Source organism: Nipponia nippon, unplaced genomic scaffold (assembly GCF_047370975.1).
Source record: "Nipponia nippon isolate SJK-2023a ecotype South Korea unplaced genomic scaffold, ASM4737097v1 scaffold_3, whole genome shotgun sequence".
Taxonomy (NCBI): Eukaryota; Metazoa; Chordata; class Aves; order Pelecaniformes; family Threskiornithidae; genus Nipponia; species Nipponia nippon.
Genome location: NW_028262347.1, coordinates 88,873,681 through 88,886,095, shown reverse-complemented (window position 1 = coordinate 88,886,095; position 12,415 = coordinate 88,873,681). Strand labels below are relative to the sequence as shown.

The following is a 12,415-nucleotide window of genomic DNA, read 5'->3' as shown; positions in this document are numbered from 1 at the left end:
TGGGACTAGCAAAAGGATTGATTTTTACTGCACTAATCACACCTGGTAGTGAACTGATGCAAACTGGATGTAGACAGCAAAGAAGCATGCCAAGCTGAATGTCCTAAGCTTTGGTATTTCTTACAGAAGAAACCTGGCCAGTGTTAATTGGCCGCAGGTATTTGTAGCTGTTCATCAAATGTATGTTTCTTGTCTTAGGACCTGAATTGAATGTGAGAGAATCTGTAAAATTAATCTGGTGCTTCTGGGTGTTAAAATACTTTTAAACTTGCCAACTAAGTGCCTCGTAAAGGATTCAATCCTAAAGCTAATTCAGTCTCCACACTTACCTGTAAGGCTCATCATCTGAGAGAAGGAACTGCTATTTGTCTTTAATGCTTGGACTGAGTTGATGTGACTTTGTTGGGTACAAAGGAACTGCCTCTTACTGTCCAAGGCATTCCTCCACCAAGACTACTTACGTTTCTGCTCCACCAGTTCCCTTTTTGGACCAAACCCAGTTAAGGTTAGATAAAGAGATGAGATTTTTTTTTGTGTGTGTTCTTTCTGCCAGGAAAATGAGCAGGAAATTGATGGTGTAGGACTCCCCCAGTACTGGGATGTACTGGACTGCTGTGGCTTGCAGAATGTTGTGCCTCTCTATATTTCAGTGTGCAGCTTCTCTGAAGCTGTACATCTGCTGGCACTGACTCCAAAGTCTGCAAGAGCCTGCTGTTTCTTTTCAAGAGCTGAAAGCAAGGTTCCCTCGTTTGAGTGGTGTTTTTTTTTTTTTTTTCCCCTGGAAAACCAGTGCGAGTTGGCTGCTCCCCAGCATGCACTGAGGCAGAAGGAATTTCCTTGCACTTGTGGAAATCTCACTTCATAACTCTGCTTATTGTTTCATTCTTGATGCTGTAAGAGCCAGGGATGTGTTAGTTAGCTGCTGGTTCCTCGCTGCGAAGCTCTTTGTGCGGTATGGCAGCAAGGTGGGAGAAGAGGGGTAAGAGCTCTTCTTTTAAACTGGCTATAACAAAGACAAAAGGAATTGCTTAATGGGGTTGATAAGTGCTAGAGGCAGAAAAACAAACGAAAAAACAGACAACAGTAACCTGCCCTGGGGGAATCGCTGAGGGGAATCCATCTGATTCTTTCTCTCTGGTTACACGATCCTCAGCTGTGAGTGGCTGAGGGAGACAAAATTATGAACCCTGAAATCAGTGGGATCAAAACTCACTAAATTATTCCAACTGCTTTTTAAACCAGTGTTGGAAGTCCCTTTAATTTGAGAAGAGAGGTACCATCCTTTTTGGTACAGGAAGATTCAAGTAACGAATCTGGAAATTAGGGAAGGGAATTCAGCTCTGCCTCATCTTTGTGGTCAGGTTTAAACCTGACACAGGCTTAAATGTAACATGGTATTTTGTTTGGTTTCTGTTTTTCAAGCCTTCAGAATGCAAGGGAATTAAAATTCTCAGCTTTTTTCCAGTAACCATGAAGGCTGTATTAAAGAAATGGAATTCAAACCACCCTACTCCAGGAAAGCAAAAATGTTTTCATAGTGAAACGGTGATCTGGCATCACAAACTGCAAGGGAGATGTTGCAGTCCCGCTTTGGGTTGCCTGCTAGAGGTTGCAAAAACTGTGTAAAGTTTGGATGAAAGAGGGAGTGTGGTGGTCTGGTGTACTGTTGCTGTCATCTGTTTCAAGTAAAGTGCAGGAATAGCGTAATTCTCTGTAAGTTGTTGACATTTGCAATAAAATTAAGAATATAGATTGAGAAAAAAGTTTTGGTTTGCATTTTTGTTTTGGTTTGGGGTTTTTCTTGGGGGGAAAAGTGGTGTGGATGGTGGCAAGGGAATCGCCTGTTAAAAGCAGTAGAGACTGCTTGACCAATGTGCTTAACATGTCTGTTAAACCTTTTCCCTTTCATTACCTCCTTTTCCCTCTCTTGCTCCCAAGAGGCTCTATCAAAGCCATCAAAAGGAGTGATGTTCCTGTTATAAGACTCATGGTTGCAGCATCTCCACAGCAGCAGTAATGCCTGGGAGAAAGGCGCAATGAAGAACAAGGAGCAGTTGCTTCATCCTTTTTTTTTGTTTTTCTGTAAAGAATGAATCTCCTTCCTCCTACCCCCACCTCTTCCTGGACACTGTGGATTACCTGCTTCTTTTTAGGCAGATGGGCAAAGGAAGCAGGATGAGAAGGGAATATTTATAGCTCACCTCCTGTTTATGTTCCTTTCCTAGCAGATGTGATGAAGCTCTGTACTAATGCTGGAAGAAGAGAAAATTCAGGCAGGAATGAGAAGTGTGGCAAATGAAGACCATTTGCTAATGTGTAGGTCGTACGAAGTGCTTCCAAATGCAAAGATTAACACTTCCCACATCTTACTGGCATTGCCTTTTTTGTGTCCATCCCCTCAGCCTGATTTTAAAACAAAAAAGAAAAACAAAACCAAAGAGGAATGGCACTGCAGTTCAGACAGGTTCTCATTTGCTTGACCTTCATCCGCAGAAACGTTGCCCTATGGAGGCAGTGGGTGCGAAATGTTCTTTTTGGGACAAAATATGACCTCTTGAGTGGGATGTGAGCAAGGGTGTACTGGCTAAGAGAACAAGAAATGAGTTCAAGCCAGTGGGATTTAATCAGGCAAGTGCTTGTGTCCTGGGAGTCAAGCTGTATGGTTTAAAAAGGCAGCAGTTTGGTGGTGTTGGAAACCAGGGAGAAAATTGTGCTCGGGGTGTGGGGCTCCTTTGCCACAGCTGTGCTGCAGGAGCATGGCTCCCAGGTACAAGGGCTTTCCCCGCCATGCTCCTCTCTCTGGCCAAATGTTTGGGGTTTTTGCATGCCAGCTTGCCGCAGGGCAGCAAAGCGGTGTGGTTTGAGCGTTACCCTTGCAAGAGCAAGCGCTGTTTTATTGCGTACCAGGCTCTCAAGCAGAAGCACGGTGCGTACCTTGAAGGAAATACTTCACATATTTGCTATATGAATGTATTCAGAGACCACAGCAAAAAGTTGGACGACGTCTTCCATACAAGGTTACTGATTTGTTGAACAAATCCTGGTAAAGTTGGGCTCAATTTCAGAAGAAGATTGAGATTTTTTTCAAAGGGAAATCATGGAAGCAGGCCAAGGTGTCCAGATGTCTCAAAAGAACGGAGGTGGCAAAGAAGGGGATGAGAGATGCAGGCAGAGATCTCCGATGCCAGACTGGCCCGTTTGTATGTCTTTGGAGGTTTCTGAGGATGCTGAAGAAGGCATCTGAAATTAGCAGGGCTGCGCCTGGGTGCTGGCAGCAGCAGCATCCCTGTTCGCTGGTGTTGCAGGGGTAAGGGCCGCCATCAGGTCTTCTCCCTGTCCCCTTGCTGTCCTCAGGCCCGTGTGAGGGACTGCTGTAGGAGTCTTCCTCGTCTGGGGACTGAAAAGGTCGGTGCTCAGAGCCCTGCATTGGTTCATACCCAAAGGACATTATTTGCAACCTTTGCTTTAATAGTTGCTGCACTGGGTGCCCAGGGGGCTGGCAGCGGGGCCGGGGGGTCTCTGAGGGGAGGCCGGGGGGTCTCTGAGGGGAGGCCGGGGCTGCCTCAGGCTGGTTCCAGCAGGTTCTGGTGGCCCCTGGTGAGGCACAGCCCAGCCCCTCAGCCCTCAGCGATGGCGTCATGGGGAAACTGAGGTAAGAAAGGGGGAGAATGCTGGAAAACATGGTTGTACGTACTTAAATCCCATAGGAGCTTATGTAGCGGCATAAAAGTATTAGTGGTTTTGATAAGTTACTCATCATGGAGCTTGGACAGCAGATTTCTGATCAGAACACAGTTTCACTCTGTCTTCTCTGCTTTGCAAACACAACTGGTGTGAGAGGGAAGCAAAATGGGAGGACAAAAAGGACTTAAAATGAAAGTAGAGAGATCAAAATGTAACAAACTGGGTACAGGAGTAGAAGTAGCTGGAGCACTGAAGTGAGGGAAAGGTCGATAAATTGAGCTCTTGAGTACTTTAGAGGTGGGTGGCTTGGGTTACCGTGATTGTTCGGGGAAGCTTACAGCAATTTTTGTCACTGAGATGCTAGCCAGGAGGTTTTAGGAAAGACATACAGTTTTTCATGCTATGAAAATCAGGGTAGAGAGGAAAATAGCTGTTGCTTGTTGGAAAAGGTGAGCTGCTTCATGTCTGACTTAAGGCAGCCTAATTTAAAGGAAGCCCTTCATAAATTGTAAAATACATGTTGCAGCTGGCACTTGCAAATGTATCTCTTAAAGATTTCACTCATGGTAAGAAATTTTGACACGGAGAATGCTCTCTTTCACGAAAGCTCTGCAGCTTTTGCTGCACTGGCATTCCAGGTAATGGGTTAGCAGCATGTTTTACTTGTGTTCTAGATTAAAATATTCACCTTTTTCATGCTTGGGGTGTTTTCTTTCTGGACAACTTCTTTTCTGATTTTAATTAGGGTTCGGAGACTTGGTACCCCAAAGTTGTTACCGTTCTATCATTGATAGTTACATAAAATGCAGAACATGAGCTCTGCCAGATTGCTCCCTCTTTTCTCATCAGAGAGCACTCGGTAGATAAAAGGCTGTTTTTTCCAGTAGGGCTTTGATTAACTTTGTCACTCACGTAGAACTGAGGTAGCTACATTAGGACCTATAGAGATGCTGTTATTTTTAATCTTTGGATTGTCCAATATAGATCGTGATAAGGCTGGAGGAAAGTGTTAGTTTTAGACAAAGGACTGGGATTTTTTTTTCCTCTTGCTCCCATAATCATTCTGGGAGCGAAGCTGCTGCGTACCCCGAGCCTCTTAACATGCATCTTACTGCAGGTAAGACAGGAAATAACGGATTGAATGGATGTGAAAAGTGAATTCCTGCATCTGTTCTCTTGAGACCCAGAAAGTTATTCTGACATTTAAAGCTTCTGATTTCAGTGGTCTGGCTTTGGTGTTTTTCACGCTCACAATACCTCTTATTTTGGAAGTGGTGGACAAGTCTGTCTCAGCTGAAACCTGGATGTAGTTATTCTGCACTTGGTTGCTGAAATGGTGAGCTGTTCACTGTTTACCTGCAGGCAAACGATTGTAAGATCTGGTCAGCAAAGCCTGAAACAAGTTCCTCTCCTCTGCCCCGCAACTGCTTCAGTCCTGAGCCTCGGCCTTCTGTCACATTTCTGCATAAAGCTGTTGAATTGCAGACATTGCATAAAGGGTTTAGACGTTTCTCTCTATCTCAATTTTAAAACAAGAGCCACCCTTCAAGAATAAAAATGATTGATTCCTTAAGCTCTTGCTAACCTTGGATGGCAGGAGATGGCATTTAGGTCTCTGCTGACTTAGAGTTCATTTGTTCCTTTTTTTCTTTTCCTAACCAGTAGAGACTGTTTTCTTAGATAAGAAATTTCGAACAGCAGCATGTATTGCAAGGCACAGTTCAGAACTGCAGGAGTGACAGATGCGTATAGATTAACCAGTGTCACTTTCTGTAAAATGTAATGGCACCGTACTGCTGTGGGGTTAATGAAACATAGAGTTGGTTCAGACCTGAACCAGGGTGAAAGAGTTGTCAGAGAGGTTAAATCTGGGGACACCTCAGCTTTTTGATGAGTCACCTAACATGCCCTGTTTTTCAACTCGTTTTGCCTTTTCCCCTGTTCTTGCCTGTATTGTATGAGGGCAGGAGACTTCTGGAACAAGCTTATACCTGTCAAATGCTCATGGCTTTAAGGTAAAGTCTTTGCAGGTGCTAGCTGCTAATATCTTTCAGTTATATAGCTGTTTTGCAATGGAATAACAGTGAGTTTAATGGGGTTTAGGATTTTCTGAAAACTGCTACTAGATTTTTGGGCTGCCGTGCAAATCTGGTAGAAAGGCAGGCTCTTGATGTGCAGTGTTTCAAAAATAGGTGATTAATGTCATGTAAAAAGGAAGAGTAAAGCAGTGAAAAGCATGTATCTGAAAGTGCCAGCTCTGCCATAGGATTGGGTAAAATAAGTATATATGAACAGTGCTTTGTGGTAGCATTCTCTGACAGGAGGCTTTGTGTGGTACTGTATAAATTCTGCCCACTTACTATTGTATGTGGTCTGATACTGTTTTTAGAAGGATTAAAATTGAAGTTGATGGTTTCAAATAGGAAAAGGTTTTTCTAATTTTTTTTTTTTTAAACTTCCTATAGAGGTTTCCCCTTAGGTAAAATTTGGTTCTGAAAATGGGCTTACATATGGTGTGGCTTCTAATCATTGAAGTTTCTGACTTTTTTCATAATATAATAAGGATGCCAAGACAGTGGAGCTTGATTTGTCTGGGATGTGAGGTTGCATCTGTGTTTTGCTTGTGTATTTTTGAGTTTTAAACCTGTTTTTCCTCAGGTGTGGGGGGGTGTTCCTGGTTGCTCATCGGTAGTACATGAGTGTCTGTCAGTCCAGACGACTTGCTATCTTTCAAATTTAAAAAGACAAATTTGCCCTTTGGTTCCTGACATATAGGGTTTCTTTTAAAGATTATTTTTGCCAAAACATGCAGCTTCCCACTTAAGTTCAGTTACAGTTGTTTAATGCCCAGTTCTCTTTTCCTGTTAGCTGCCTGTTTGACTCGACTGCGGGAAGCTGAAAATGCAATTGCAATGAGAAAATAGAAAATGACTTGACTGGTTTTTCATTGTCAAGACTGAGAAAAATGGAGTGTAAATACAGCACAAATGAGAGTGAATTTCCAGAGCTGTCAATGCACTGACCACCTGGACCGTAGGTCTTGCTTTCAAGACTAGTGTAGTTGAAACTATCCTCGATTTGCATAGCAGGCTTCAGAAGAAAAGTGAAGTAGCAGATAAAGCTATTTTACATAGATTATTGAAAGCAACTTCCCAAAATATGGAGGTCTGGACAACTTGGCAGAGAAATAATCAACAGCTTGGGTTTTGTTTGTAAACTTCTATTAGAAATTTGCTTTAAAAATAAGCCCTACCTGTGAAATACCTTTATAGAACTGCAGTTTTGCCAGCTGTGTTTTAGAAATCGGCAAACAAAAAACCCCAGACCATAGGAATGCCCATATTGGACTGCAACTGTTGAAAAATCTGAGTGCTAGTCACTGAAATATATACCACCAAAGACAGATGAGAGCTGGTGTTGCGCCTTACTCTTTTTTTTTTTTTTTTTTTTTTTTTTTTTTTTTTTTAAATTGGGCTCTTCTGTGCCAGAATTGTAATTTCAGTGGTGGGGGAGAGTTAGTATGTAACTAGTATAACTTATCTGAGAAGGCAGACTTTAAATCAGTCTGATTCTAGATTTTCATGAATAAATTAGTCCCTTGCCAAGGCTGCAGAACATACGAACCATTCATGTGCTTTCTTCTTATTGGGCTCTTTTTTTTTTATAGCTTGGTATCACAATATTTGTTTTTTATCTTGAACAATTTGTTCTTCTGTGAACAGGCATCTTTACTACTTGTATCTTAGTTTGGCTTCCCTCTGTAAGGACAAGAAAAAAAATACATGTCAGCACAGGAAACAACGAAAGAGAATGAACCTCTTAATTCACAACTCCCTAGCCCTCCCCCACTGTTATGCTAAAACTTCCTTTTTTTTTTTTAACCTTTAAAGACTGATGCTGTTGTGTGATTTCTACTTTCCACTTCTGCATAGTAATCTAAATTGATTTCTTAGAACTGATTAACTCAATGTGGCTTTAAAAAAAAAAAAATGGAAGGAGAAAATCACAGCTGTTCTGTTATACGTTCTCACTTTAAACTGTGTGCATTGAGAGTGAGGTGTGTAGAGGTGAACTTGGCTGAGGGGGGGAAACCCTACTGGGTGGCAGATGGTAAGAGAAGAGGCTGTTCTTGACAGGCGCTCCTGGTTTGTGGCTGCCCTCGGGGCGGATGGGAGGAAATGCCTAGCCGCAGGCATTGGGGTAGGTGATGGCGGGAGGGGGGACAGGAGGTGGCACTGGGGTGTGATTCTGCCAGACGAGTGGCACTGAACACTTGTCCTTTTTGCTGTGCTTGTATTTTCTAGGTGCATCAGAGGCTTTCTCCTTGGCAGAGTGTGAGAGTGGTCTATTGCAGTACTGTAGTGCCCTCTGATGGTGAGTATTGACATGCAGAAACTTCTTGGCTCACTTCTGACTTCACTAACTTAAATCGTGTTCCCTGACCCCCTTCTGTGGTTGAGGCTGTTTTGGCTAGGAAGTAATCCACTTTTGAACTAAGGAAGTGACAGGGAACAAAGTCAGTCAAGAAGAATTAAGGAAATGTTTTCTAATAACTGTCCTTACAAAACCAGGCAGGCTTTATAAAGAAAGATGTAATTGTGTGCAACTGTCCAAATTTTTTTGCCAGACTTTTTCCTGCTGTAGCCGTGAGGTTTGTGTGATGCCTGCCTTCCAGGGTACTGTGTGCACTGTTAACTTCATGTAACGAAAGTGCAGTTCGTACCAGCTACTTGCTCAAATGATTGAAAGCACTGTTTGCTGCAGTGAATAAGTTGTGAAGCCAAGGCAATTTTGTTCCTTTATTTAAATTTTGGGGCAGCTCAGACATTAAGCTTTTTTGATAAGGTTCTCATAACATAAAGCAAAAGAATGCACTGGTGGAACTTTAAAAAATCTCAGTATGCCAGAATGCAACGAGGAAACAAGCAGCTTTGAGGTCGCTGCCTGCTTAACATCTGCATGCTGTGCACAAAGACTAGAGCGCTTATGCTGACTGACATAAGCAGTTAGTGGATCCCCTCCCCATTAAGGCTTGTTAATAAAGGCTGAAAGCTAATAAAGTAAAGGGTTCCAGCACAATTGCTTCCCCTGCCAGGATAGCGAGTATGTGCAAACACAAAGAGAACATGACTGCTGTAGAGAATTCAAAATGAAAGCCTGAAGGCTTAAACAGGTAGAAGTGTAGAGGACACAAGTAAGGTTGAGAGGATAATGTAAGTGTGTAGCTACTTGCCTGATTTGATTTTACCTCTCCTCATATTGTGCTTGAGTGTTTCTCTTGTTATTTCTTCCAATAACTTCGCCTTTACCAGTAGTAGATGTTCAACACTGACTTCTTTGGCCACACCCTTTTTATTTTTTACTTACTGTACCTTGTTTTGGCCTAATACATTGCTTAAGTTGTTCTTACCCAAGAACAGAAGTCTTTAAAAAAAATACTAATGACCTGTTACTGGTACACATACGGTTGAGTCAAAACTTTGTGGTGCTTGGATGGAATTCATACCTCAAAGCAACCTCATGCTTCATATAGCGTATAAAGCTTTTAAAATCCTCCATGGTCTTATTTAGCAGCATCCTTGGCCAGGTTGTAGGTATCTGTAAGTGTAAGCAAAATACACTTGTATACAATTAACTTGTCCCATGTATTTAAATACTGGCTTGAAATTTAATCAGTGAAGATTAGCCAAAATGTTAGCTTTATAATTAGTGAAATGCCAAAATGGTTTGTCCACTTGTGGTTGCCCTTATGCAGGCAATCCACAGGGCTGTCAGAGCAGAGGAGAACAAGGCAGACAACCATATCGCAGTGTCTTGTTAATAACTTTTACTGGAGCTGTCTGTTGCTGTCTGTTAGGTTTGTGTTATTGACATGTCCTTTGGATTTTTTCTTATTTTTTTTTATTTGCCTCTGAGCTCTTCCCTCTCTAATGCAGTAAAAATCTGACCAGACATTACTTGTGTGGGAGGTGATGAGAGAACCACACTGGAATTATGGACTTTCTCCACCAGTGAATTAGGCTAGAAAATTACTTTTACAAGCTTTTTGTAAGGAAAACATAAACCAGCTGTAATTCTGGACTTACTGAGCTTGTTTGCTGAAAGAAATAATTTGGTCTTTAACGCTTCACCTAGGCTGGAAATCCTCAAGAAAGGTTTTGTGTGTGCTACCAATGCTGATGACTCTTGGTGCAGTCTGGCCTATTGTGTTTATCACTGTGGTCTCTGTCTGGTCTGTGGAGCGTTAAAATGCTGCAGGGCTGGTGCTGGTAGGCCCTTCCTCCAAAGCTGGCAGTCACGGAGCTGCGGTGGTTGTGTTGTACCAATGGGGATACACGGAGAAGTGTTGGCGCAAACATTGTTATCTGTTCTGCTCTACAATAAACTGGCTCACTGCCTATGTAATGAAGGTAGCATTTTAAATAAAGAATGTTTTTCCTGTCTTGTGGTTATGTAAGCAGTACATGTGTTAATATGTGTATATTACATAAGTTGTATACAACATAAGTTGTATACGCTGCTCGCAGAACCAATTAATTCAATACTTGAGAAGCTTAAAATAGCCACTTTAACATGTTGATCTGAGCCTGCTATCACAAGTGTAGCTAATGCTAATCTATTTCTTACCAGCCTCTTGCTCAAATACTTGAGTGAAAGAATGCAAAAATCTGATAGCTGGTGTCATAACAGCTGCTGATAAGGAGCTTAAAATTCTGTCTAACTGTCCAAATAAATTGGCAGTTTGCTTAATTTTTTTTCAGTAAATATCTGACTGTTGTCTGAGTTTTAATCTTCAAAACACTAAAGCTACTCAAATCCTGTCAGGTGTCTGAGTCTCAATAATAGGCATTTATAGATTTCCAAATACTGGGGTCTCTTGGGGTGCTTTAGTCATTGTAGAAGTCCATACTTGGTCACTTCCACCTAGTCTTTAAAGATTAAATGAGGAGCTCTTTGTCAGTACTGGACAGCAATCCCCTGGAAGAGGGAAAAAGCCTTTGCATGCTTGATTCAATTCATGAAGGCATGTGACAGTAAACTCAAAAGCCCGAGAGAGCTCTTCTGGCTCTGTAAAAGTGTACCTGGCACATCCTTTCTCAACATCCATGAGCCTCTGTTTTTGGAAAGGCATGTTGCCCCAAGACTTGTCCTAATATGCAAATGATCCTCTGATAAATGAGTTCATCGGGCAGCAAATCACTGAAAGGGGAGGTATAAAGGCTGTTGGTGGCAAAACTTTCTGAACAGTGGCATGCTGAGAAATGGTTTCTTTCGGTAGTTAAAATTACATTATTTGCTTCTATTTCTACTTGCGTTGACTTCTTTGACCAACTAGTTTTGATGTTAGCTACTTAAATTGACTTGGCATGCCAATATGTGAGTTAGATGAGTTTAGATGGTGTGGTTCATGTAGTTGGCCAAAGCTACAACGGGGGAATACTAAGCCAGATGCAGTGTAGGTGGGTGTGACTGCACAGTCCTTGAGACATGGCAAATGTTCTGTGCAGTAAAAAAGACCTTACGTTTTTACATAAGAAAAATACGTAGCAATCTAAAGTGAATCATTTTTAGGTGTGCTGCTATATCTTAGCAACTACTGCACTGGGGGAAAATTTCCACTGTTTGTGACTCAGTAGAATGTGAACTCTTAACTTTTTTCTGTGTGTGGATATCCTGAAGCACACAGAGTGGGCTTTCTTTCTGGCAGGAAAATAACTAGCTTACAGTTCATACAGGTGACTACCATAAATTTTAGGAAGGTGCACTGAAATCCTTAAGAATGCTCTTGGAAAAGCTCCTGACAGCACTAAAGAAATGGAAAATGTTGTTTTATCTACACCTAAGTAGTAATGTCTATCTTCTGAAGTACAAAGTGTATTGATCCCATGAATTTTAGATGAAATGACCTTGAAGCTTAAACTCAGAACGCTGTTCCTACAACCTCATACTCCTGATGGCTCTCTTAAATATTTGTTGCCTTAGAAGAGGAGGAAACCAGAACTAAACAAGAATAGAAAGGTTTGAAGTAGGTCCTTCCTTGATGTTTCCTAATATACACAGTCTGCCTTTGTCTTCTGGACTATAAATCCTGATAAATTGCACAGTGTTTTGTCTTCCATAGTCCAAAATACTTTGGTTCTCAAAAGCTAATCAAAACATGCTATGCTGCCATGTTGTGGCTTTTAGATATCATGTTGCCTTTAGTATAAATGTGATTGTGCTTAGAGTAAGTATCTTCTACTTTTCTATAAAGCACAGAAAGTTTAACAGATACTGCCAAGTTAATGGAAGTGAAAACCTCTGAGATCGCTCAGGTTTTCTTTGACGGACACATCTCTTGATAAAAGATGAACTAAAAATTTAAAATCTCTTTCGTGTTCAGCATAACCATGTTTGTCTTTTTCTCCATGGGACTAATATAGAACTGCTAGAAGATGATCTGTTATTTTTTTAATGCTAAACTTCTATTTTTGTTTTCTTTGTAGAAGTGACGGTGGTTTACCAAAACGGGTTACCTGTGATTTCTGTGAATCTTCCGTCCCGGCGTGAGCGTTGCCAGTTCACGCTTAAACCTATCTCAGACTCTGTTGGTGTGTTCTTACAACAGCTGCAAGCAGAGGACCGAGGAATTGATCGGGTTGCAATCTACTCAGCAGGTACTGTTGTTTACAAACGAATTGATTCACTTGCTTGCCAGCTATTTCCATCCAGCCTTTTGCTTTTTAAGTAA

At 41.7% G+C, this 12,415-nt stretch overlaps 1 protein-coding gene across 3 annotated transcripts in view; it reads left to right on the top strand.

The window, feature by feature from the left end:
• Positions 1 to 12,415, top strand: part of MCU (mitochondrial calcium uniporter) — a 94,788-nt gene that overhangs the window by 71,959 nt on the left and 10,414 nt on the right. For all 3 annotated transcript variants that reach the window (XM_087766856.1, XM_087766854.1, XM_087766855.1), the window contains exons 2-3: positions 7,989 to 8,058; positions 12,171 to 12,341. In XM_087766856.1, the coding sequence (XP_087622982.1) occupies positions 7,989 to 8,058; positions 12,171 to 12,341 (241 nt within the window). The remainder of the gene's footprint in view (positions 1 to 7,988; positions 8,059 to 12,170; positions 12,342 to 12,415) is intronic.